General features: G+C 37.8%; 2 protein-coding genes across 6 annotated transcripts in view; one reads left to right on the forward strand and one right to left on the reverse strand.

The window, feature by feature from the left end:
• Positions 1 to 9,602: 9,602 nt before the first annotated feature.
• On the reverse strand, positions 9,603 to 12,828 carry Rwdd2a (RWD domain containing 2A). 3 transcript variants are annotated; one of them, XM_046432456.2, is made up of 3 exons: positions 12,707 to 12,828; positions 11,521 to 11,874; positions 9,603 to 10,528 (listed from the first exon to the last, which is right to left on the reverse strand). In XM_046432456.2, exons 2-3 carry the CDS (start codon positions 11,719 to 11,721, stop codon positions 9,851 to 9,853), a joined length of 879 nt encoding a protein of 292 aa, XP_046288412.1. In that variant the 5' UTR covers positions 11,722 to 11,874; positions 12,707 to 12,828; the 3' UTR covers positions 9,603 to 9,850. The 3 variants fall into 3 exon arrangements, with proteins under 3 accessions (XP_046288412.1, XP_046288420.1, XP_058431901.1); XM_046432464.2 differs by lacking the exon at positions 12,707 to 12,828 and adding an exon at positions 10,860 to 10,951 and having other exon boundaries at positions 11,521 to 11,659; XM_058575918.1 differs by lacking the exon at positions 12,707 to 12,828 and adding an exon at positions 10,860 to 10,936 and having other exon boundaries at positions 11,521 to 11,615.
• A 16-nt stretch (positions 12,829 to 12,844) lies between these two features.
• Positions 12,845 to 25,691, forward strand: part of Pgm3 (phosphoglucomutase 3) — a 35,339-nt gene continuing 22,492 nt past the window's right edge. For 2 of the 3 annotated variants that reach the window (XM_058575913.1, XM_046432101.2), the window contains exons 1-8: positions 12,845 to 12,972; positions 13,758 to 13,882; positions 14,838 to 15,043; positions 16,999 to 17,183; positions 19,078 to 19,145; positions 22,066 to 22,199; positions 23,102 to 23,297; positions 25,347 to 25,504. In XM_058575913.1, coding sequence (XP_058431896.1) covers positions 14,840 to 15,043; positions 16,999 to 17,183; positions 19,078 to 19,145; positions 22,066 to 22,199; positions 23,102 to 23,297; positions 25,347 to 25,504 — 945 coding nt within the window. In that variant the 5' untranslated portion in view covers positions 12,845 to 12,972; positions 13,758 to 13,882; positions 14,838 to 14,839. The remainder of the gene's footprint in view (positions 12,973 to 13,757; positions 13,883 to 14,837; positions 15,044 to 16,998; positions 17,184 to 19,077; positions 19,146 to 22,065; positions 22,200 to 23,101; positions 23,298 to 25,346; positions 25,505 to 25,691) is intronic. The other variant, XM_046432075.2, reaches the window with a different exon arrangement.

The following is a 25,691-nucleotide window of genomic DNA, read 5'->3' on the forward strand; positions in this document are numbered from 1 at the left end:
AATATGATCCCCTAATCAGGAGCAAAAAATAATAATTAGAAAAAGAGTGAAAGAGCAACCAAATGCAGTATTACACAGGGTTTATAAAGAACTTACAGTGATGTCAATGGGAAAGATAAAATGAAGGAAAAGATAGATTAAATATACATTCTAGATCTGAAAAATAACATCTGAAATTAAGAATTAATTGTATGGGTTTAAATGGCAGATATCAGAAGAAAGGATCAATGACATCCAAGGCCAGTCATTGGAAATTATCCAAATTTGAAGGAGAAAGAAAGAGAGAGATATATTATCTGATATTAAATGGCCTAATATATATGCCATTGGAGTTTTAGATGATGAAAAGGAGATATATGAGTGCAACAAAAAAGACAATGAGCAAGAATTTTCTCAAATTAATGAAAAATATCAACCAACAGATTAAGAGGAAGCAATCCTCAAGCAGGATCAATATAAAGAAAATTGAACCTAGGGATATCTTAAAATGCTAAAGCCAAAAAAATCTTAAAAGCAGCCAAAGAAACAGAAACACAGTTGTTCAGTGGTATAAAAAGTTAGCAAAGAAAAGTGAGATATTAAAAAGACAGTCTTGACAATCTTTTTTTGTATTTTTTTAAGTTGTAGATGGACACAATACCTTTGATTAATTAATTTTTATGTGGTGCTGAGACTCAAACCCAGTTCTCACACATGCTAGGCAAGTGCTCTACTTCTGAGCCACAAACACAGCCCTGGAAAGACATTCTTAAAGTACAGAAAGAGTAAAACTGATAACTCAAAATTCTGTACATGGAGATAATATCCTTAAGAAATGAAAGGAAAATAAAGACATTTCAAATAAAAGCTGAGATAATTAATGTCCTGCATACCTTTGAGCTAAACTTACTAAAGGAAGTTCTTCAGGAGGAAGAGGATGGACCCAGATGGAAGTACTAATCTGCAGGAAGAAGTGAAAAGCACTAAAAAGGGTATACATGTGGGAAGTATAAAATACAGTTATACAGTATAAATAGAAAAATATGAATATATATTCTTAAAATTGTTTAAGACTATTGGCTGACAGTAGAAATGTATGTAGGGTTTATAAAATGAAGAAGTAAAATATGTGGTAAGAATAGGACAAAAGGTAGAAGGGATTAGTGGAATTATACTCTTGTATGGTTTGTATATTATTCATGAAGTGGTGTGATATTAATTTTAGTAATATTATAGCCAGTAACATACCATTTCATGAACAATCTGCAAATATTACAATAAGTCAAGAAATACTGTAATAAAATAAGGAAGCATATTGTAATCTCTAAAGTAACTATAAAAATAATATTAAAAGATAACAGTTGAAAAGCTAATAGAGGATATAAATGGACAAATTTAAAAATCCTTGACTAATCCTCATGAAAAATAAAGGAGAAAAAAAGAACATGAATTAATAGTTCCTAGGTTAAATATAAATCATATAGGAAGATGGCAGACTTAAATCCAACTTTATTATATACTATATTAAATGCAAATGAATAAAAAACTAATTTAAAGGCAAAGATTTCTGATTGAATTGTATACAGAAGATCTGATTAAGTGCTGTTTTTAAGAGTTATACTTTAAATATAATGACACAGAAAGGTTCAAAGTAAAAGGATGGAAATAGATAAACCATAGAAACAGAGAGCCTAGGAAAGCTGGTCACAGCTCTATTAATATCAAATAGACTTCAAGGCAATGAGATAGTGATAGAAAAATTGATAGAAATAGTGAGATGGAGAAATCCATAATCACAATAACATCTGGAAAAGTAGTGACCTACAAATAGTTCAGTCAGCTTGCACAAGGGGAATTACTCCAACAGATATTTCTTAAAGACATGAGAACATGTGGAATAGAACAAGAAACTGGTAGCACAAAAATCAATAAAGAACAACATTTAGCTAAAAGATTGTGTGACAGAGGAAGAGTCCTGTGGAGCCAAGGTAGCTGCTGAGATCCTCCATTGCTGTTTTTTTGCAGTCATGCAAAAAAAATTTCAGTCATGTCACTCTGAGTTGCAGGCATGAGTTTATTAGAAGGGACAGGAAAGGGGGAAAAAGGGACACTCTCAAAGGAGAGAATGAGTCAGAGGGAGAGAGGGATGGTGTGCCCCTCCTGCCCTCCAGTTTAATTGGGGTCCCAGGGAATTTTCTAGAAAGAGTCCTGCCCAGTTCCACCTCTTGACTTTTTATTGACCCCAGAATGATATTAGACTTCCCACTGCTAAATGTAAATATCCACGGCAAGTCTGTTCCCTTTGGCCCACATCAACTGGTTCTAATTGTTCTTACAGATATTATGGTAGGGGGGCTTTGCTCCTTATTATAATTATCCATCTGAGTTTTGGAATCTGGTCTGTGTAATGCCACAAAAGTCACCCCCTTCAAGGTAACTTATGTTTTCCTTATCTGCAGAAAGGAGCTTTTTGGGCCTGTGTTTCTCCTCTTTATAACAGGTTGGTTGACAAAAGAATGTAATGTATTCTGTTGACTTATGCCAGGAAGGGCTGCAGGTAAATTGCTTTTTAAAAGAAACATGTGGGGTTTGGGTGAATTCCCTCCACTCAGGTCTTCTGATTCCTATCAATTGGAGAAACTGACCTAAAACATGGGGAAAATTAAAACTGGAACCCTATCTTACACTGTATGAAAAGATGGGCCCACACGTGGATTAAAGACCTAATTATGAATGGTAAAAATATATATGCAAATTGATGCATTTATTTGGAACCCCCAAAACAAAACCATGAGGTTAAAAAAAGAAATGGTTGGGATACATTATCCATAGAGGCGAAGGATTGGTAGATCTAATGGCTATTGCCATGGAACAGTAAGGCTGAGGTATTCCAGGACTGGGATGGAGTGGTTGTTTCTAGTAGAGGTGGATAGTAAAGAAAGAGAACTTAGGTTCAAAATCTCAAGTTCTCAACTCAAGGTACAGTCTAAGAACTGGGAAAACAACCCTATGTTTTTGCTGAATCTCTCTTACTAGTTGCAAGGCAGAAAACAGTTGAAAACCAGAGTCCTACTTTTTTTAAAAAAGTATTTTTGATATATGTATCTACAACCAAATATATATATATATATCAACTCTACATGTCTACAACTAAATATATGTGTCAACTCCATAAGTAGAGTTGACACATATGTTTAGTTGTAGATGGATATACCTTTATTTATTTATTTCTATGTGGTGCTGGGGGGTTGAATCTAGTGCCTCACAAATGCTAGGCAAGTGCTCTACCACTCAGCCCCAGCCCCAGCCCCTTACTTGGTTGTGACCAGGAGTATTGGCAAAGAAACAGTAAGACCTAGATTTGGAACCAGATTGTTATAGTTTGTATATGAGGTGCCCCCTGCACTCCCTCCAAAGCTCCTGCATTAATGCAGGAATGTTTGGAGGTTGTATGATTGGGTTGTGAGAGCTGCAACCTTCTTAGTCCATCCTAGTTTTAAACTGAACTAACTAGATGGTAACTGTAGGCAGGTAGGGTGTGGCTGGAGGAGGTGGGTCACTGGGGGCATGTCCTGGAATGTTCATTTTCTGCAACTCCTTTCCCTCCCTCTCTTTGGTTCCAGGCTGTCATGTCCTGGGCAACTTTCCTCCACTAGGCCCTTCCACTATGATGTGCTGCTTCACCTCAGGCCAGACCAATTGAGTTGGCCCACCATGGACTAACTTTCTGAAACACAGAGCCAAAATAAACTTTCCCTCCTTTAAGTTGTTCTTGTTAGGTATTTTGGTCATGGAGCGGCAAAACTGATGAACACATGGATGCATAGGATTTTGAAGGGTGCAGGATAACTTCGAATAGTGGGTGAACAGTAGTAAACAGTAGTCCAGTTTGAGTACTGAAAGTCCTGTGTCCCAGGAAACCCTCAGAGCCAGACAAACTCAAGAGAGCTGACAAGTCCTCCTTTGCCAACCAAAGCAGGGGTCTCTAAAGAGGTTGATACTGCCTTGCTTGAAGATCCTGTAATGACTTCACCTAAGGTAATGATCTCCTTGAAAAGGGAAATGAATTTACCCATTTTTCTTCCACATCTCATTGTCTATACACCTAAAATCAGATTCCAACACAGAGAGGGACTGTGGCAAATCAAATTAAGAAGACAACCTACGAGGAGAATCAGACCAAAAAAATTCTGGACTTTGCTCATTGTTTTGGAAATCCAATCATTTCACCTCCAAAAACCGAGTGGAAAAAAAAATGCATGAGATTCTGAGAATGTTAAACTGAGGAAGGAGACACAATTTTGGGTTGGGTAGAACTGATTTGATAAGGGTGCACTTGCCACAGATTCTGGATTCAGTGCTGCCTTCAGCAACTAGAAGTGATTCCACTTGTTGGGTCAGTTACTTGAATGAAACATGGACTTAGTCACGGTCTACATTAAATGAAATTGACAGTGCAAACATTCCATGAAATCATATAAAGGGATTCAAAGATTTACAAAGAAAGCAAAGTTGGAGTAAATTTTTGGTGTATAATCTTACCATTTTAATCTTAATGATCTCAAAATTAAGTCTTCTGAGAGAACCAGTGACTCTCCTTTCATTAAAACCTTCAGAAATAACATTGGTGAGGGGAATACCAGCACCAATGAAAATAATTTTAGTGATTCTTCTCTGTATGCTGAGAAAGTCTGTGGGCAATGCAACAGTTAAAATGGGTTTCCTGTTAAATGGAAACATCAGAATGTTGGTGTTGGTAGAGACTCTTGGCAGAAATTAAGAAAAGGAGTCAGAAAGAGTAATCATAATACAAGCAAGTTCAATGTAATCAGAATAGTTTGGCCCACAGAAATTGTTATTGGTGGGTAGTTAATCTAGAGTTCCCTGGCCTGAAATGATGTTCAAAAATTAACCAGGCACAATAGGTACTGAACAAGAAAAATGGGTGCTATTGGAAAAAAACTTATACAACCACACCATACATACCAGTTGAATAACAGTCTGGTTTAGGACCAAATAACATGCTCAACCCATGTAGGTCCTAAATAATATGTATAACAAGAGCAGGAAAAAGCCTGCCCTACATCCACCAAGAGAAGACTATCACCAAATTGCCCCATGTGAATATGAGTGAAAGACCTCTAAGATGAACACCTTTATAATATCATCATAAATATGTTTTTAATATCTCCCCCTGAGGCTTCCATTTGTTAGGATAACAATACACTGCAGAAAGGAAATGACTGGGCTTTTTGGAGGTCATCTGGAACAGCTCTGAATACATGTTTCTGGGGTCTCCAAAACCATTGTGATCTATGAAACAAAGTGGGTACTCTAGAAATTAACCCATTTTCCAGTTATTTTCCCACAGAAGAGTTAGCATTGATCTTTAAAAAAATAATTGTTAAATGACAGATAAATGTATGCAGGTATAAGGAAAAAGTTGATATTTTTTCCCTCTATGACAATATCCTCATATTGGATCCCTGATCCATAAATAAAGGGTTCTTCTGGTAGGAAGTACCAAGAGATTTGCAGAGATAAATTCTAGCCTCAAAAGCTTTAAAAAGAAACAGATGAGATTCTTACCATATTTCGCATTTAACATCATCTTTGGCATATGCAGGCAGTGGATGGGTCTCTCAGAATGATAGCACATGCTCATAAACTTAATCAGTGATTAACTGCAGCTTCTGTTAGACAAGTTTCTTGGGGCAAATGTGTAAATAACTATTACTTTAGGCAGTACTTTGTTTTCATGTATTCAAGTAAAGAACACCTGAAGAACTTTGCCCTATTTAAGTAAGCAATGCAGATAATCTATTTTCAACATAGCAACTCTCTGACTATTGAGATTGTTGGTAGCAGTACAGGGGAACTGCTGTCCAATACATTGATGATGATTTGCTGACAGGAGCAGGGGAGACATTAGGTTCCCTGGATGCCTGGTAGGGATACATCATGCCATAAGGGTGGAAGATAAATCTCACAAAAGCACAGGAGCCTGTCACCTCAGCCAAGTTTCACAGAGGCCCAGTGTCTGGTGCATGTTTGGATGTCTCTTCCAGATAGAAGAATAAATTGTGTACTCTGTTCATCCTGTTACTGAGGATGGCCCTCTGTGCATGGTTGACTTCTTTAAATTTTGTGTGTACTCCTCAGACTCATTATGGGTTGATCCAAATGCTTTGATTGGATTCTGAAAAAGAGGTTTCTTTAATGTGTCCACGTGAGAGTGAAATAAGTCGTATCGAGGGCTTTATGAAAAAGATCCAGTGAGCTCTAAGTTTCTGTGGCTAATCAAGATTCTATATAAAACCAGGATTATGAGAAAAACCATGCCCTCTTTAGGAAATAACCATTCTTTTGACTGATTTTTGGCTACCCAAGGTAAAAGCAAATTGAAAAAAAATTCTCTTTTCAAAAAGAGTTCTATGAAGACCTCGCGTACATGGAGCACCTTGCCAATTTCTGAGAGGGATGGATGATCTGTGAACCATTCAACTTGAGTTCATGGGCAACATAGTTTTGATTTAATACAGGGATGTTTTAGAAGTCGTAGTGTGCCAGCTCATCTGGCCTACTCTGCAATTCACTGTGCACATCCTTGGCTCTACCTAACATGTAAGAGACCAATAGGGAATGAGGAACAAAACATGAAGGAATGCTTGATTTAACTCAGTAAGTTTTTTAAAAAGACACTGCATTTTTTTTATAAGTGGGCACTCTTCCCAAATAAGCATTTAAATTTTTAAATGTAGAAGATTAAAATTCTTAAGTTACAAGCAATAGTGACTGATTCTAACTTCCAGAAGGCAAAAGGGGCAAAGGGGGAGAGGTTGGATAGCACAAAAGAGGTGCTGAACAACCAAGCATTCAGTAGTCCAGAATGGGGGGAGTAATGGTGAGTTAAGCAAGAGCCCACAACCATTTTCAGAAGACTGCTGGAGGACTGATTCCAAATGCCTTCTCCCAAAGTATACAGGGAAGGGGCAACTCCCCAAAGTAGGTGTTTTTTCTACACAGGGGTTAAGGGGTAAGTTGTTTTATGTGCTCCTGTCAGGCTGGACAAACAAAACCAGTAGTCTACTATGTACACAAAACTGAGTTTTGAATGATCATGTTTATTTTTATATAAAACCTACTTCTCCCATAATGAAAAATTATGAAGTTATTATAGTGCTCCTAATAGGAAAGTATTGCTGAATGCTGATATTGGACATGTTAAAAAAAAGCAGGTTCTAAAAAATTATAATAGCTCCAGAAGCAGTGAGGAGTTCATAAACTTGTATTGTTTATTGAGATATGTACATAATTTTTTGTTCCATATTTTATTTGTGCTGTGCATGGTGGTACACGCCTGTAATCCCAGCAACTCAGGAGGCTGAGGCAGGAGGATCACAAATTTAAGGCCAGCTCAGAAATTTAGCAAGGCCCTAAGAAACTTAGGAAAACCTTGACTCAAAAATAAAAGGGATTGGGGACATGGCTCAGTGGTTAAGTGCTCCTGGGTCCAATCTCGTAACAAAACGAAAACAAAAACAAAAACCAAACAAAAACAAAAGGTTTATATTTCTGTGGCTAATTTTGCCAATTTAATCAGGGGAAAAAAATCTCTATAAGTAGGTACCCACACTGTTGCATTTCAAAGGAAAAATAGTTAATAGATGTATCTGTGTAAGTCCTAAAATTGTGAATGTTAATTGCATTTATTCATAGTTTGGGGATATTATATAGGAAAAGGTCTCCTATACTATGTTGTAAACACTAAGAAATGAGTCCTTGGGAATGTCAGTCATATTTCTTTCCTTTTTACATAGATACTAAGTGTGAGGTCCCAGTGAGTTCCATTTGCATCCAAGGCTGGGATTAAAAAACTTAAATGTGCAGCTGGGCCGGGAGGCATTTTCTGTAGTTCCAGCACTTGGGTGGCTAAGGCCAGAGGTCTGCTTGAACTCAGGAGTTCTTTACCAACCTGGAGAATGTAGAAAGATTCCTTTTCCAAAACACAACTAAATATGAATGGGCAAGCTGATGGTGTAGTAAGGCAGGCCCACAACCAGAGCCTTGGCTTAAAGGTCAGAGTTGTGCCCTGAGAGGAAACTCATTTTGAGTTAAAGTGGACCCAACATGGGCACAGGAGAACCTGATAATTGCAGGGTCTGCTGGCCCATTAGGTCTTCTCCTTAATCCAAGAACATATGTGTGCATCCTGGACACAGTAAAATCAGAAGGTACTGTTTCATCAGAAGTTCCATAAGCTCCTCAGCACATGCAACTCTGGCGTCTTCCAGAAATGTCACAAATGGGGACTGAGGCATTCTTCTTAGTCTCACTAAAGCATACCACCTACTTTCGGCAACCTGAATAGACCAGGATATTAGTGAAGTGCATGGGACCCAGAAAAAAAAAAAAAATCTTCTCTGGGAAAGGGGTAAAGAGAGGCCAAGGGAATAGGGAAAGCTGCAGAGGATGTTTATAATACCTCTGTGCACACAGGAAACTCCCAGAAGTTCTCGGCAGGGATAGGTACAAAGTAATGAAAGGACTGGCAGGAGCTTCTTAAATAAGGGCTTTTACCAGTAAAATAAACTCATGTTGAAAAAAGCTGGTGGGAGATGGAATTTTCAAAAAGATAGCTATTGAAATGTGTAACCATCATGACAGAATCCAGTCTGGAGAACCAAGAAGTCTCTGCTGAGGGAATGACAACTGAAGGATGAGTAGGAAATAGCTAAAACAGTACTTCTCAAAATGTGGTTTGATTCTTTTCCCACTAAGCTGACAGTGCAGCCCTCTCGCCCCAAGTAGCAATGCACAATGGTACATGGTCAAAGGCTGGAAAGATCCAATGGAATATTTGGTAGATAAGAAACCATTTTTCTTGCTGGTGGCACATGCCTATAATTTCAGCAGCTTGAGAAGGTGAGGCAGGAGGATCACAAGTACAAAAGGGGCTGGAGATGAGCTTCAGTGGTTGAGCACCCCTGGGTTCGATCCCAGGTTACCCCCCCCCCAAAAAAAAAAATCTTTTGTAGGTAATAAGAATATTTTTGTCATTATTGTCAACATAGTTATTATTAGTATCATTAACCAACTAATAGAGAGAGCCAGAGGAAGAATATGTAGCATGGTGTGTTACCCTCATTACTCTTCAGGCTTCATTACTACTATTTTTCTGCCATAGCTATTGGAATCTAGTTTACTATGAGAACACTCAAAATAGGGATTTAAAGTAAGAAATGTAATAAACATGCTCTTTTTATTCTCATTATATCCTTGATTTAGAATTCGTTTCCCATGATGAAGGAAAAGGTGGTATGTTTCCTATATGCTGGCATCACGAAAGGGAGAAACAAGTTATTCATATTTATGAATTTGATTTTTTTTTGGGGGGGTACCAGGAATTGAACTCAGGGGCACTTGACCACTAGTGACATTCCCAGCTCTATTTTGTATTTTATTTAGAGCCAGGGTTTCACTGAGTTGCTTAGCACCTCACTTTTGCTGAGGCTGGCTTTGAACTCAGGATCCTCCTGCCTAAGCCTCCTGAGCTACTAGGATTGAATTTGATTTTTGACATTAACTATGGATCTTTAGACTTCTCAATCAAATCAGCTTCATTGGTTAAATGAACTGTTTTATTAATTTACAGTGAAATAGTTTTCAAATGACTAAACATAGGAACATAGAAATAACATCACATTTGCCTTGTTATAAAGTTAAAGGTATTTTATCATTACTAGCTGAAAATTTTGAAGCCAGGTTTCTCACTGAGGACACTATACAGACACTGATCTTTTTATTTTGGTCTTTTTAGCAGAAACACAGACTTAAGTGAAATTATAAGCATAGGCTTCTTAATAGCTTCCTAGGACTCTGAACTTTTGCTTTCAATACCAAATAATATCTGAAAAACATGCTCACTTTTATGTTTTTTGAGAAATTCTAAGAACTGGCCCAGATTCATGTGATAATCATTTCTTAATCCATAGTCACCATGAGCCTCAAGGAGTAATTCTTCAAAAGAATGGAAAAGGCGCAGGTCCTCGCCATTTCCTTCTGTTTCCATGCTTTCAGCATGCTTACAAGAAATATGCTTCCAATTAGGATACCTAATTGTGTGCCAGAATTCCTCACAGTGCTCTTTGAAACCCTCCACACATATTATACCAGGCTTTCCTGTCATGCAAAATCCAGTGACATCTAACCTTTTCCCTGCTTCCAAAATCTTTTTCCTTAAGTCCTGGTGATATATATGGTGACTATAGATCCACATTCGGAGGAATGTGTTCTTGACAGGCTTTGCTTGTGTAGATGGTTCGTACACCAGCTTTCTATTCAGGAAGTAGGAAGCACTGTTGTCCTGTAGCCACTGGATTGCCGCACATACACAGAGCTCACCTGGATCAAAAGTCCCTATATAAGAAGTGAGACCTTTGTTGAGAAGTAGCTGCTGTTGTCTGTCAAGCTCAGATGATCGCCCAAACAGCTGCAATGCTACGAAGGGGTAGTTGTGAGGCATGGTTACTTGCAAATCAATTTTCACCTTAAAATGAAAATCAAATAGATTTAAATGCCATAAAAATCACACAAGCTAGTTTATCAATGACAACTACATGATTTTGATAAATGGAATAATTATTGCTGTTCTGTTACCAAGTACTTTATATACATGATTCTATCCATGTATACATTCATTCTTTCTCATATTTATTGAATTAACTACACATGCTAAGGACCCTGTGCTGGGACAGTGAAGTGAAGAAGTCAGACATTATTTCTTCCCTTCAAGGAGTCCACAGCCTAGTGAAGGAGACACACATTAAACAAGTAACTATGCATAGCAAATATTTAATTTCAATTGTGAGAAGCATTACCATAGAAAAGTTCAGGGTTCCATTGAAGTGTGTAACCATCAGGACAGAATCCAGTCTGGGGAACCAGGAAGTCTCCTCTGAGGGAATGACAACTGAAGGATGAGTAGGAAATAGCTAAAACAGTAGTTCTCAAATGCCCAGGACATGTGTTACCTATGCTATACTAATGTTGCTGTAGATAAACGGATAAGAACATAGAGGGAAATTTATTTTTAATATTTAGATTTTGTTACCTGTTTTCTGGGTTATGGTGCCATCAAAACAAAAAACCCCAATGTTCATTCATTTCTTAAAAGCCTGTTTTGCTACAGGCAATATCTAGATTTGTGAAAATCATGATACAAGTAAAGGGAGTACATATTGTAATAGGTGGATTGTTAAGAAACTGGATGAGTGAACAGAATAATGGTAAGTATGACTAGGATATTTTCAATAAAAACATTAGGTATATTTGTTTAAAATGTGTTCATATTTATGTAAAACTTAGGATGTTTACTAAAGACAATTTACAGAGCATCTCATATTTTATATATTTTGCTTCCAAGGAAGTAAAGAAATATGCATCTAGGGTATTCTTTGTGTCCTGGACAGAAGTTCATGCAACAGGCATTTTGTTAACAACTGGGAATCTAACAACACTAAAACAAATGAGGGCACCCACCTTGGGCTCCTCTATCTGGAGCGTAATCACAAATTCAATTTTTGGTGGTAGCGCCTCCCTTCTACCTTCCAAATATCTCTTTATATTCGTCAGGGCATTTACATCTTCAAGTTTTACTTCTCCTTGGTTAGGAAACATAGAAAACAGCATTTCCATTTCCAGCAGCTGAAGCTGAAGGCTTTCTTTCACTGAAGCTGACATGTCTCGAAATCAATCTGCCTGGGAACTTGGAAAGGCCCAGGGACACTGGATTTGTCAATATCTGGATTTGTCAATATCAGATGGTATCCAGCGAAATTATCAGTAGGTCCTTTTATGAGGAGGCTGTTCCGCAGGAGCACTTTGCACAGAGAGCTAGGGGCACAAACCAGGACACTCAGACCCTTGAGATTTATTTCCTGACCCCAAAGTTCATAGGCACAACATCCCCTAAAACACTCTATTAAAATCCAAATTCAAGACCTGGATGTAGGAATCTGCACTTGCAACAGGTGTTCTGAACTGTCCCGTTGTAGGTGGTTGCAAATATCACTGCAGACAGTCTGCAATCCTGAATTCTAGTAGACAGGGGTCTGGCTACCTAATGGAGTCGACTCTCATACTTGGGCGGAGCTGGGCAATGCAGCTAGAGACCCGCAGCGCCGAGGGGCGGGGCCCTGGGTCCCCAGCCTGCAGTCGTTAGGGCCCCGCAGCCCCCACCACCTGTCACTGCCACCCCCACCACCTGCCGCTGCCGCCGCCTCTGTTCCACCGCTACCGTCCCTCTGCTTCTCCCCGGAGCCACATTCCCCAGGGAAAGCATCTCGGGTACTCCCGACGCTTTGGATTCACCTGGCCTCTGCCTGAGGGGCTCAGGCTAGGGATATCTTAGAGGTGAATACATAAAATGTCGTTTAGAACAAGCTCCGGGGATGGGCGGTGGCCTGAGGTGGCTTCTAGGAGGCACAGATTTGGGAGATGATCTCCTAAATCGAGAGAGGGATGCGGGAAGCATCCTTTGTGGCATTCATTGTGGCCCTGGCCGCGTATCTGTGCTGGTTCCCTTCCCTGCCCCCATCCAAGACCACTCAAAACCCCAGCTTCCCGAGAACGTCTTCCCCCCGAGGCCCAGATTTGGAGAATCAAGGCTGCGTATCCCAGTGCTCTGATCCCCGGCCCCAACCCCCGGACCATCGTGGGGCCTCACCCTTCCTGGCCATTCAGTCCAAACAGCCCCAGAGCCGCCTAGTAACCGCATCCGCAGTTCTGCAGGCGCGAGCTGCGCGCGACCGGCGGGGAAACCGGGGTGGGGCCGACGGACACTTCCCGCTCTGATTGGCTGAGGGGCGTGGCGACGGGCCGGAAGCAACGCAGGGCCACGTCTGCAGGTTAGAGGGCTGGAGTACAGAATCCCTGGCCGTGAAGGGGGACCTTTGCAGCCCAGTGGAGGGCAAACGACGTCCCCTCTCAGAGGTGAGAATCCGCGAGGCTTAGAGGCGAGAAGGAGTCGTTCCGGGGTTTGGGGGTTCGGTGGAATCCGGCCAGCCCGGAGCCAGCGGCCCAGGTATCCCACAGACCGCGCGCCCGACACACCTACCCGCCGCGGCGCCTTGGGATCCGGCGCGTCGGGCCAGTACTCGGGTCGCGGGCCTGGGCGGGGTCCCCAGGGCTGAGTACTGGGAGTCTCGCCTTAAATCGGGAACTGAGAGAGTGGGACCTACGAGGTTTGAAGATCGAATGAGAAGGGGCTACACAACTTTTTAAGAGAGGCACTGTTGGGACTTGCATAATATTCTCAGTAAAAGCATTAGACAGTTGTCTTGCTTTCTGGATTTAAGGAGACTGGTTCACGCCCATATGATTAATCATAGTACATCCCTGAATGGTCAGTTTTTACAAAAATATATTCAACCTTGTGCAAGAGATTTGATTACTTTGGCAAGAACTGAATTAGTTTCCTGAATGCCAGCTTTTTCCAACTGGACAAAACCAAACACTTTTCACCATTTCTTTTACTTTTTGTTCTTTGAAACACTGAAGGGCATTAAAACAAGAAGGTGAGGCATACAGCTGTGGAGTCTACTCTTCAACTCTGGGCTAATTGGGAATGCACCAAGGAAGTGCATAGTATATGGGCCTCGGGGTACACTGCTGACTGAATTGGAAATCCCAAATTCCTCTGAATTAGAGTATCTCAGAAAAGGAACAACACATGTTTGACTTTGACTTTTTTTTTCCTTTTTTTTTTTTTGAGATAGGTTCTTGCTAAGCTGCTGAGACTGGCCCAGAACTTGTGATCCTCCTGCTTCAGCCTCCTGAGTTGCTGGGATTACAGAAATTTGTGATCCTTCTGCCTCAGCCTACTAAGTAACTGGGATTACAGGTGTGGGTCACCCTGCCTGGCTGATTTTTAAAATTAAAAGATAACATTACTTAAAAAATGTGACTAGTCTCAGAGCTAAATTGAGAAAGCTAAAAAAGATGTGACTAGTCTCAGAGCTGAATTGAATTCTCTTTATGAAAATTGGACAATCTTCTGCAAGGTATATTAGGGAATGTGGGCAGTCTTGGAGAGGAAACTGTTACTGCCTTTGATTTTCTTTTGGGAATATGTGTCTGTAGCCTGGGACGAATAGCAGAAGATCCATATAAATTTCCCAGATATTTTGAGGTATGTTGTCCACTTGAGAATCTGACCAGTTACACACATGAACTTAGGTTATTTACCTAACAGGGGCCCAGATTCAAGGTTTCTCTTTTATAAAATGAGAAGATCTTTGATCTTGCAGGAGTTTCTGAATCTATGTATAAAAATCCTTCTTAGGTTGAGAGTAGACCATTTTAAGTTAATCCTGGAATAGTCCTAGAGGCAAAATGGGAGATGAATTAGAGATAAGGTGATTTCTTCTCTGAAGTAGACAATAGAAAAGTTGGGCAGGAACTTCTAGGTAATTCTAATGCTGCGGAGTTATTCTACTGTTCTTTTCTGTCTCATACATAGTTCTTTTGGGGAGGTTCAGAATAAAGCAGACCTATTTCGTTGGGGTGGCAGGTTTTTAAGAAATGTTTTTATTAGTGCATTATAGTTATACCTAAAAATGGGGTTCATTTGGAAAAATTCATAGATGTATACAATATAATTTGCTCTATTTCAATCCCCATTACTTCCCCTTTCCTCTTTCTCCCCCTGATCCCTTTCCTATACTTTATTTGTCTGTCTTTCATTTATTTATTTATTAAATTGGTACATTAAAGTCATTCATAAAAGTGGAGGGTTTCTAGTTTTTGAAGCAAATGGTCTTTGAATGATTTCTTATTATGTCTGAAAATTTTTGTAGACATGGATTTAAGTGCTATTACAAAACACTCAGCGTTACATGCCAAGCCCCGTGGACTCCTCCTTCAATATGGGACTGCTGGATTTCGAATGAAGGCAGAACATCTTGATCATATCATGTTTCGCATGGGATTATTAGCTGTCCTGAGGTCAAAACAGACAAAATCCACGATAGGAGTCATGGTCACAGCATCACACAATCCTGAGGTAATGCATTTAGTGCTCTGATAAAGCAAACAAACAAGACTAAACCCTGGTGTCTGGGCAGTTGGACCAAAATACAAATTCTAATTCTGGGAATGTGCCTTTGGATTTGAAGCAATTGTTATGAATGGTCATTTAGCTCAAGGCCCATTAGAGGGTGTGGAGAGAATGAAATTAGACCATTTTATGAAAAGTGTCCATATTAGAGAAATAATATGTCTTTCCAGCTTACTTGAATTGAGACAGTATCAGTCATTACAAAGTGTTACCTCTGTTAACTTGGCAGTAATTTAATAGATGCAGTTGGATGGGGGAAAGCAAACATTTGAAAAGACGTATTTTGAAAAATTTAAGACTTTTTTTTTTTTTTCTAAATACTTTTCCTGTTTTGAATGAAGAGTCAAACAAGTAGATTCAGGGATCCAAAAGTGATCATTGGGAAGAATAATAATGAGATTCTAGTCCTCAGGACATTTAAGGTTTTAATCTTAACTGTTCTTCTGACAGTTATTTTTCAGCTTTATTGAGGCATAGGTGGCAAATAATATGTAGGAACTGTGCAGTGTCTTATTTGGATATATGTTTACATTGTGGAATGACTACCACATTTAAGCTAATTAACATCCTCATCACTTCATATAGTTACTTTCTTCTAGTAATGAGAATACTTGAGATCTATTCATAATGAATTTAAAGTATATAATGCATTGTTATTAACTATAGTCACCATGTAGTACATTAGATCTGAAGAATTTATTCATAACTGCAAGTTAATACCCTTTGACCAACATCTCCCTCTTTACCCCATATCCCATCTGTCTCAATCACCATTTTACTATTTCTGTGAGTTTAACATTTTTAGATTCCCTATAGGTGGTATCATGCAGTATTTGTCCATGAGTGGCTAGTTTCACTTGGCATAATGTTCTCCAGGTTTGTCCATGTTGCTGCAAATTACAGGATTTCCTTCTTTTTTTAAGGTTGAATAATAAAATGTATATTTATGTATATATATATATATATATGTATATATATATATATGTGTATATATATATATATATATATATCACATTTTCTTCATCTTTCAGTAGATGATTAGGTTCTCTTGGCTAGTTTTGACGCAATTTAAATATTTACTTTTTATTGCCACTAATACATAGTTTGAATAATATGTATCTGATTGCTAGAGCATTCGACTTTTGTTTCTGTAGCTAAATTAGCAGCAAATGGAAGGTATGTAATTCAGTGATGGATTGTAACCTCTTCTCCCCTCAAACATTGCTTGTCTGATCTCTGTGTAATTACTATAAATGTGTAAATATCAATGTAGAAGTCACCATAATTGATCAGTGACTTCGCATTTATTGATAACTGTAGAAGTACTTCTCAGAACTTTTGAATTGTTTCTCTAAGTTGACATGCATTCTGGACTATGCATATTTCTTTCCAGGATTTTGAGGCGAACAGCATTGGGAGTTATTTTGTGCCACCCACTGGTCAACATGCTGGCCATTACATTCTTGGAGTCCAAAGTTAGAGAGAATTGAGTCTGAGGTTTTGCTCCAGCTGTGCCCTAGTCAGTTAATTGATACACTGATGACAGCTTTTTAAAAAAGCTTCTGTAGTTGTGTAGTTAAGTCAAATAGACGTGATATTTTAATATCAGCTGACACTTATTAGCTGTATAATCATAAGCAAATTACCTAACCTCTTTGAATCTCAGTTTTCTGTAAGATAGAACTAATAATAGGATTAATAATTACATTGATATGTGTCATGGGTAGTTAATGAAATAACATATATAATTCACCTGCCAGTGCCTGGCATTATTATTAAGTGATAACAGGTGAAGTGGCTCAGCCATCACTGTCTTCTGCTGGAAAAAAACAGCAAGACTTCTTTGTCATCTCACCCTCACTTGTATGCAGGGATGGCTTATTGTTTGTTTATCTTTTAAGGAAGACAATGGTGTGAAATTGGTGGATCCTTTGGGTGAAATGTTGGCGCCATCATGGGAGGAACATGCTACTTATTTGGCAAATGCAGAGGAAGAAGATATGCAGAGAGTGCTTATTGATATCAGTGAGAAAGAAGCTGTGGATCTGCAACAAGATGCTTTCGTAGTTATTGGTAGAGATACCAGGTGACAATAAGTGTTCTTTGCCAAAGCAGTTTTGGGAATGTAATATTAACGACGGCATCTGTTATAATACCAAGACAAATGAAAAGAATTCAGTAAAGTGGAACTATCATGAGGGGTGCCTCCCTTACCTGGCTTTTTTAGTAGGAGATGGGAGCTAAGTCATGACTGCAGCTTGCGTTTTGGAATTTCAACTATCCTTTGAAACTGAACTCTAACTCTTACAGTTTTAGAATTTTACTTAATTTTTTGGTGCTTCCATTTCCTCATCTAACAGATGTTGATAAGTCCTATCACAGTGTTTAAATTTTTTTTTAACTGGTGTTTTATAATTATATGTAATAGGGGGATTCACTGTAATATATTTGTACATGCACATAACAATTTGGTCAGTTTCCTCCCCCAGTTATCTCTCTCTTTCTTCCCCTCTTCCCTCTTCTTTGTCTTCTTTCTCTGCTCTACTGGTCTCCCTTCTATTTTCATGAGATCCTCCTTAATTTTTTCTGGTTTCCACATACGAGAGAAAACATACAACTATTGACATTTGAGTCTGGCTCATTTTGCTTAACATTATACTCTCAAGTGCCATCCATTTTCCTGCAAATGACATAATTTCATTCTTTGTGGCTGAATAAAACTCCATTGTATAAATATACCACATTTTTTTTTTACTCATTTCATCTGCTGATGAATACCTAAGCTGATGGATACCTAATTTAACTATTGTGTTAAAGTATTTCTGTGAAAATTAAATAAAATAATGTGTGCCAAATACCTGTTTCCTGAAATGAGAGAAGCATGTAATAAATGGGTCCCTGAAGGTTTTTTCCCCTTATGGCAGTAGAACACATGATTTTATAGCATTTTCTTACCCTGGAGTTCATTGGAAAACAGCAATTTTTAGTCTTTTCTGCATATTTATGATTCAGCTTTTGCCTTCCTTTACAAAACATATCTTGTGAAATGTTACATTAAAACTATTTTTTTTTTTTTTTTTTGTACAAAGGATTGAATCCAGGATCTTGTGCATGCTAGGCAAGTGCTGTAGTACTGAGCTATATCCTCAGCACCTTAGATCTGGTTTTATTGAGAGATTCTTTCAAAAGGAAATGTCTCCTCAATGGCTTGGACCTTGCTTTTCACCCTTTGTGTTACCAAAGGATTTTGCAAATAGTGCTAATGGTAATTTATAGATAGCAGAGAAATAGTTGAGTGATTTATATCCTAAAGTAAATAATATCCATATTGAAGTCATCCCACATATATTTGGTTCTTACCTATTTACTAATTTAAATATCACATATTTTTCTACATGGCAGTTATATAATGATATGCCTTATTTTCAGATATTTGTTCTGACTTTATAAAATGAGAAATAGGGGTTCTATATCTTCAGTAGTTTAATACCCAACAAAATAACATATTTTTGTAAAATGACAAAAGCTGCTGAATGTGACACATGTAGAAAATCATATAAATTGCTGTTTCCCAGTGAACTTGAGAGAGAAAATGCTATATTTGTACCAATGGTAACATAGGTTATAGATAGAATCTCTAATACTGTGTGTGCTTTCAGTATTTATTGTTGTTGTTAACAAATATTGCTATAGTGAGACAAGAAAGTTAGTTGAATATGGTGTAGTTAGGGTATCCTTCATATCTATCTTCCAACTTCATGTACAGGCCAAAATTTTTCCAACAAATTGATTATGGAGGCTACTGGAAAATGCTTATAATTTACCCATCTCTCTTTTTCAGAGTTGATTGTTTTCAGTTCAAATACAGTGAACTAATTATTTAGAAATTGGTAGCACTAATTTCTGCACTTGCTTTCACAACCAGCAACTCTGTTGGTTTCAGATGGGATTATATTTTTTTTCTTCCTTTCCTTTCCTAGGCCCAGCAGTGAGAAATTTTCACAATCTGTGATAGATGGCGTGACTGTTCTAGGAGGTCAAGTCCATGGTATGCGGCTATTCTAAGTTATAAATAAATTCTTAAATATTTTTAAAATTATAAAAGTAATGCATATTTAAAGTTTGATGAAAAATAAAAGTTAAAAAAATTAATTCCTGGCTATAAAATACTTTTAACATAATCTTCCAGATTTTTTTTTCTCAGCAGGCATTTTTTTCTTTTACTTTTGGTTCTTTTAAGAACATGTTTTTTAGGGTTGGGGTTGTGGTTCAGCAGTAGAATGCTTACCTAGCACATGCGAGGCCCTGGGTTTGATCCTCAGCACCACATAACAATAAATAAATAAAATAAAGTTATTGTGTCCAACTACAACTAAAAATATAAATATTAAGAAAAAAAAAAGAACATGTTTTTATTGTTTTCATTTAGTTTATGGCACAACATACAGAGGATCAAAACAGAGTAAGAGCTCCCCAAATGTTTCTCTAGGCACTGTCTCTAGATATAATTTCTTAAGAATTAATTGTATCAGGTCTCCTGGGACACACACACACACACACACACAATATTAATATTATATATAATATTAATAATATATACACATACATATATGTATGTGTGTGTATGTGTGTGTGTATATATATATACATATATATAGTGAGAGTATTGTAGAATATTATAGATCTAATACAACTTTATTTTAGTAAGGCTGAATTTCCTGATGTAAAAAATCTCTGATGTTACCTGAAGAAGCCCATTTTGTCAATTTTAAGTATTCCTGTTACCTGTCAATTAGTGATAGAAAATATCTTTGGCCTGCATGTAATCATGATAAATCTCCTGGTTTATCAGAGAATTAAATACAGCACAATGTGGGCAGGATTTCTTTTCTCCTGTCAGTTGTACCTGTTGTGAAGGTAAGGATTTCACTGGATTTTGAGGTGAATATTTTCCTAGCATCAGATCTCTCTCACTAAAAAGCAAAAGTCCTCTCTCCACTTTTGGAACCCCCTCAAGCTCCTGCTGGGATCCCTTTTTGTTTTTTCCGCCCTCAGTTAATCTAGCTTTTCCATGATCTACTTTGCTCACCTCTGCTCATTTTCTAGTTATTCCTTAGCCTGCTGCAGGTGAACCCCTTTCCTCATCTCCCCAGGGAAATGTCTTACCCATACTCATTTGAATTGATTGTCAAATTGGATGGATATCAAAGTGGAGATTCTTAAGCTGGGGCTCCCAGAGGATGTCTTGTTAAGCTGGAGACCCTGTGGCCTTCTTGACAGGGCACATGGTGTTAACTGTTTTGTCTGGGGAGAAAATAACATACTGTTTGTCATATACCCAGTGGGGTTTGTGCCCTAAAACTAAGAATTTTTGTTTTAAAGTTTTTACTTCAGTTGATGTTTTTGTAGTTTTCTACATTGTTAAAACTTGCTTTTTTTAAGTTTCTACTTGCTTGGCTCGCTTGGCCATATTCTTTATTGATCTTCTCTGCTGCTTCCTCTTCTCTCTGGTCAGTTTTCTTTTTGATTCTACATGTTTATGAAAATGATCATCCTTCTTGCCATAGCTCCAGCTACCTTTATTCATTCATTAATTAATTTATCCAAGAATTTTGATGCCTTGCTCTGAACAACCCTCTGATAGTCTGTTTCACTGAACCCATTTTGTGTCATGTGATACATGGATGCATAGTTGTATGTGTAGCTGAAACTAATTAAGTATGTAAAGAGAGGAAACCATTATTCTATAAGACATGCTAAGGGAAGAAATAGGATTTTGTAATCAATATTAAAATTACCAAATAAACATTTACTAAATGACTATTAACCTAGACTTAATAAAAGGATCATCATCTATTCAATTAATCAAGCTAGAAGTCATTTTGTTTGGAAATTTTAATATTGATTACAAATCCTATTTCTTCCCTTAGCCTGTCTTATCGAATAATGGTTTCCTCTCTTTACATACTTCTACTTAATTAGGGTAAGCTGTTATCCCTTATTTTTGAGCTCTTCTACCTCCTTATATCAGAGCCAAGGTTGCTTTAATGAAATGCCATTTTTCTTGTATAACTGCAGGGATAAAGAACTTAAGTGACTCTTTTTTTGCCCCCAGTCAAAACTCTTGGATTTTGAGATCTTTGGACAGACGTAGTCACTGAATGTTTGTGTTCAATACTGGTCCATCTCTGCTGTTTCTCATATTTCTTGTTTATGGTGCTGTGTGTGTGTGTGTGCGTGCGTGCGTGCTTAGCTATTCTGACTTGCAGCTGTTTTTCTAGGAAAATTATTTATGGGACATTTTAAAGATTTATAATGAAGGTATAGTCCTTTGGCAAAGTTTAGTGTTTTCTTCTGTTGGGTACTTGGAGGCATTGCCTGGCCAGGTCTGCTTTAAATTCATTCATGACAGGGTTCTTTTGGATTCCTATGGTGATGTGCATTTAGGCTAGAATTCTGCAAGGACTTGTGCTTTTGACAGCTTTTGAGAGATGGGTTTCCTCTACTCACTGTCAAGACACTTGTCCTGAGAGTGGGTACTTGGATTCACTTCTGGCTCACCCTTGCAATGAATATATAGTCTACCAGGCTTTCAATCTCATGAGGGTCTGGTTTTCTGATGGGTTCCTTATCTTAGAGTAGCATAGCCTTTTTTCCCACTGAAGTCCATAACTCCATTTCTACTTTAGAAGAATGCCCTCATAGCAGAACCGGTTTCCCTTAGCTCAGATCTTGAAGTATCTGCCTCCATATAGATTGTGCCTTGATCAATCTGAAGCTTTTAGGATTGACTGTGTGACATATTGTAATGATTTCAGTGGATATTTATGTCTGGTTAACTTGAAAGTTAGTCTTTTTCTGTTTTCTGAGACGTTGTTTTAAAAGGGATTTGTCACCTTGTCTCACAGTGTGAATGCATGTAAGCTTGTTTTCTTTATTAAGAAATGTGAATTGTTTTTTGTATTCAGATTATGGATTGTTAACAACACCCCAGCTGCACTACATGGTATGTTGTCGAAATACCAGTGGCCAGTATGGAATGGCAACCATAGAAGGTTACTACCAGAAACTCTCCAGGGCTTTTGTGGAACTTACCAAACAGGTGAAAAAAACTTTTGAACATGCTTAGAAGTTAAACAACCTGAATAACATGATCAGTGAAACAAATGACATTTTGGCACCCCACTCCTTTCTTTTCCCCAAATGTGGCTTATCTCTGTCTTCTCTCTAGGGCCCCACAAGTCTGTGTGCCTTCTAACTATATGTTGGTATTTGCTTGGCAAGGCATATAGTATATTTTGAGATCATTGAGGGAGAAAATGTAGGGTTCTTGTTTACAGTTATCGTAAGTATTTACGGAGATAAAGTTGAGTGTTGTTGTTTGGCTTAGTACTTGAGAAATTAAGGAGGTAGTACTGTTGAGAAACATTTTCTTCTAGGCATATAAGCTTGTTAAACTTGGAGAGATTTGAGGGGAATAATTCATTTGATCAACAAATACTGTTAATGGCATAGTTTAACCAAAGCAAAGCAAAATATAACATTTCTATTTTGGGGTGAGGATGGGTGGCAGAGGATATGGACAGTTTAAGAAAATAAAACAAAATATGCCTGCTAATGATATATGCTGTGAAAAAAATGACACAGTTGTTATTACTGTTCTTTTGTCTATATGTATATATAGATTCTCACATTTGAATGACTGTTATGTAATATAGGCTATAATGTTTTTAGGGAACCCTTACTCAGGCAAATTCTAATAAAGCTTCATTTCTACAAGTTGTTCAATTGGTGAACCTATTCCAGTGTCTAGGGTGTTTTTAAATTTTATTTGGCTTTTCAGTTTTCATCTGAATGTATTTTACTTCAGTTTACCTGGTTAAAATAGATAAGTAAACGGAAATAATGGAAGATGTTTTATCATATATGTATGTATGCTTTCTTTATATTTCACTTTTAATTTTGTAACTTGAAAATTTTCTTCCACATCTTTTTACTTTCCAGGCTTCCTGCAGTGGGGATGAATATAGATCACTTAAGGTTGACTGTGCAAATGGCATAGGGGCTTTGAAACTGAAAGAAATGGAACACTACTTCTCACAGGGACTGTCAGTTCAACTCTTTAATGATGGGACCAAAGGGAAGCTCAATCATTTATGTGGGGCTGACTTTGTAAAAAGTCATCAGAAACCTCCACAGGGTACGTAGTAATAGGTCTATAAAAACTATTTTGAGAACTGGAACCAGTCTCATTTACAAACCAAGATGGCCACTTGTATTAAGAATTCTGTAACTGTAGGGCGCTGATGATACGTGCCTGTTATCTCAACTAGTAGGCTGAGGCAGGAGAAATACAAGTTCGAGGCCAGCCTCAGCAAGTTAGTGTGACTCTAAACAACTTAGCTCGACCCTGTCTCAAAATAAAAAATAAGAAGGTCTGGGGAGGTAGCTCAGTGGTAAAGTGCCCCTCAGTTTAATCATTGGTACCCCTGCCCCCCAAAAATTGTGGAGCTGGTCCTGGCTCTGCCACTTTTGGACACTTATGACTCTTCCTACTTGTCATTGCCATTCAAAACATGGTCTGCTCTTTTTGCCTGTAAGTCATACCCATGCTCAGAGTCCTCCTTCCTGTAGGAAAGAGGAAAGGGAAAGCATAGCCAGAGAGTGCTATTCTAGAGCAATGGTTCTCAAATATCAGCACACATTAGAATCTTCTTGTTAGCCTGAAGATTTCTGGGCCCCATTCCTGAGCTTCTGATTTGCTGGATTTAGGGTAGGATTTGCTTAGGATAGAAATTTGCATTTCTGTCAAGTTTCTGGGATTTGATGAAAGTGCTGGTCTCTTGACCACACTTTGAGAATCACTGATCTAAAGGTAGCAATAGTAAGTAGCATTGTCTCTCCTTTTGTCTGCATTAGATACACTTTAGAAAGGGAAGGTAACACTGCTTCTGTAATTGTCCTTGGACTTAGGGTTTTCCACAATGGGCAAGTTAGGAGGAAGACTGTTCTTCAGATTGTAGTTATAGTGTAGAGATGTTCTAGATTTATCTTCATTATAGATCCTAAATTATTATCCTACAGTGCGCAAATATGGCTTGCAGATTGTTTTGCTTGGTCTGATAAGTTTGCCCACATATTAAATTGCATTAGGTGCCACTGTGTAAAAATTCAGTGATTTCTTTTAAATATTGCTGTCAACTCTTTACCAAAATCACAAAATGTCTATTCACATGTCATTAATCTGTTGTTACCCCTTCAAATAGGACATTCAGTCTTGAACTCTACACACTTCACAGAGTTGTGGCACTTGTTCATTTATTCTGCTTTACTCTATTAAGCATTTGAAGTTTCAATTTAGTCAACCCATTTGATCCCCTTTTCACTGAATTGCTTATTTTGACTTTACTGACGCTTTAATTCTGTATCACTCATTTATCCACATACTGAATATTGAGCCCTCACTCTCCATTGCTCTAGGCACTGGGCCCTTAGTGTTCATAAAACCATAGCCCTCACTTTCCTGAAGCCTACATTTTGTCCTGTAGGTAACCTTTTATCACACTCATGACAAAGCCTTTCACTTCTGAGCTGCTTCATGCTGGCTTTCTTACTGTGCTGCTATCAAGGCTAAGGAACAGCCAGATTTTCTAGTAAATTTGATGTGATAGTTGCTAAACTTTAAGTAACTATGTAAATTTCACGAGCCAGTTTTCTCTCACAGATGATAATTCTTTGCTTTAATAGTGTATGTTGTTATTGGTGTTATGAAAAGATAAAAACTTCTATTAGAACTGTCAAAGCATATACCTCATTTATTACTGATTTTTTTTAAATATGTAAAGGACAGCACAGTACTGGATAAATTATATTCAGAAATCCCTGTAGCTTTCAAAAAAAGTTAAATGAGAAACCAGTCTAGCCAAAATGGAATTTTAATATTATAGCAAGTTAACCATAAATAGATTTTGTTCCTTTTTCAATATGCTTAGAAAGAATTTTACCTGTAAAAACTGCCAATGAACTGGATGCTATTTTAAAAAAAAATTTTTAATAAGGATAATTTTAAACATCTTTTGGAAAATTTATAGTAGACATGTTGTAATGCATAAGGGTAGTTTCACTCATGCTTTATTGAAAAAAGTTTCCCTAGTTACTAGTGAAGACAAAAATCCCAAACTTATTTTTATTTTGAGTTTCATTCCCATTTCTTGGACTGAAATGCATATTCAATCGTTCTGTGTGCTAGGAATGGAAATAAAGTTCAATGAAAGATGCTGTTCCTTTGATGGAGATGCAGACAGAATTGTGTATTACTACTGTGATGCTGATGGTCATTTTCATCTCATAGATGGAGACAAGATAGCAACATTAATTAGCAGCTTCCTTAAAGAGCTCCTGTTGGAGGTATGATAGGGAATGGGCTGCCCTATAAAACCAGAGGTAGTTCTGTATCACTTACTCGGATGTCTCATAGGCACAATTTATGGCAAGTTCCTTATGTATGTGGCCAAAAAATACAAAGAAGATGTGGTAATTACAGTCATTTCAACATTGGGGCATTGGTTTTGAAACCTGAAGTTTCTCTTTTCTT

The sequence above is a fragment of the Marmota monax genome, unplaced genomic scaffold (assembly GCF_021218885.2).
Source record: "Marmota monax isolate L192 unplaced genomic scaffold, Marmota_monax_Labrador192_F-V1.1 WCK01_AAM20220418_F8-fsc00013, whole genome shotgun sequence".
Classification (NCBI taxonomy): Eukaryota; Metazoa; Chordata; class Mammalia; order Rodentia; family Sciuridae; genus Marmota; species Marmota monax.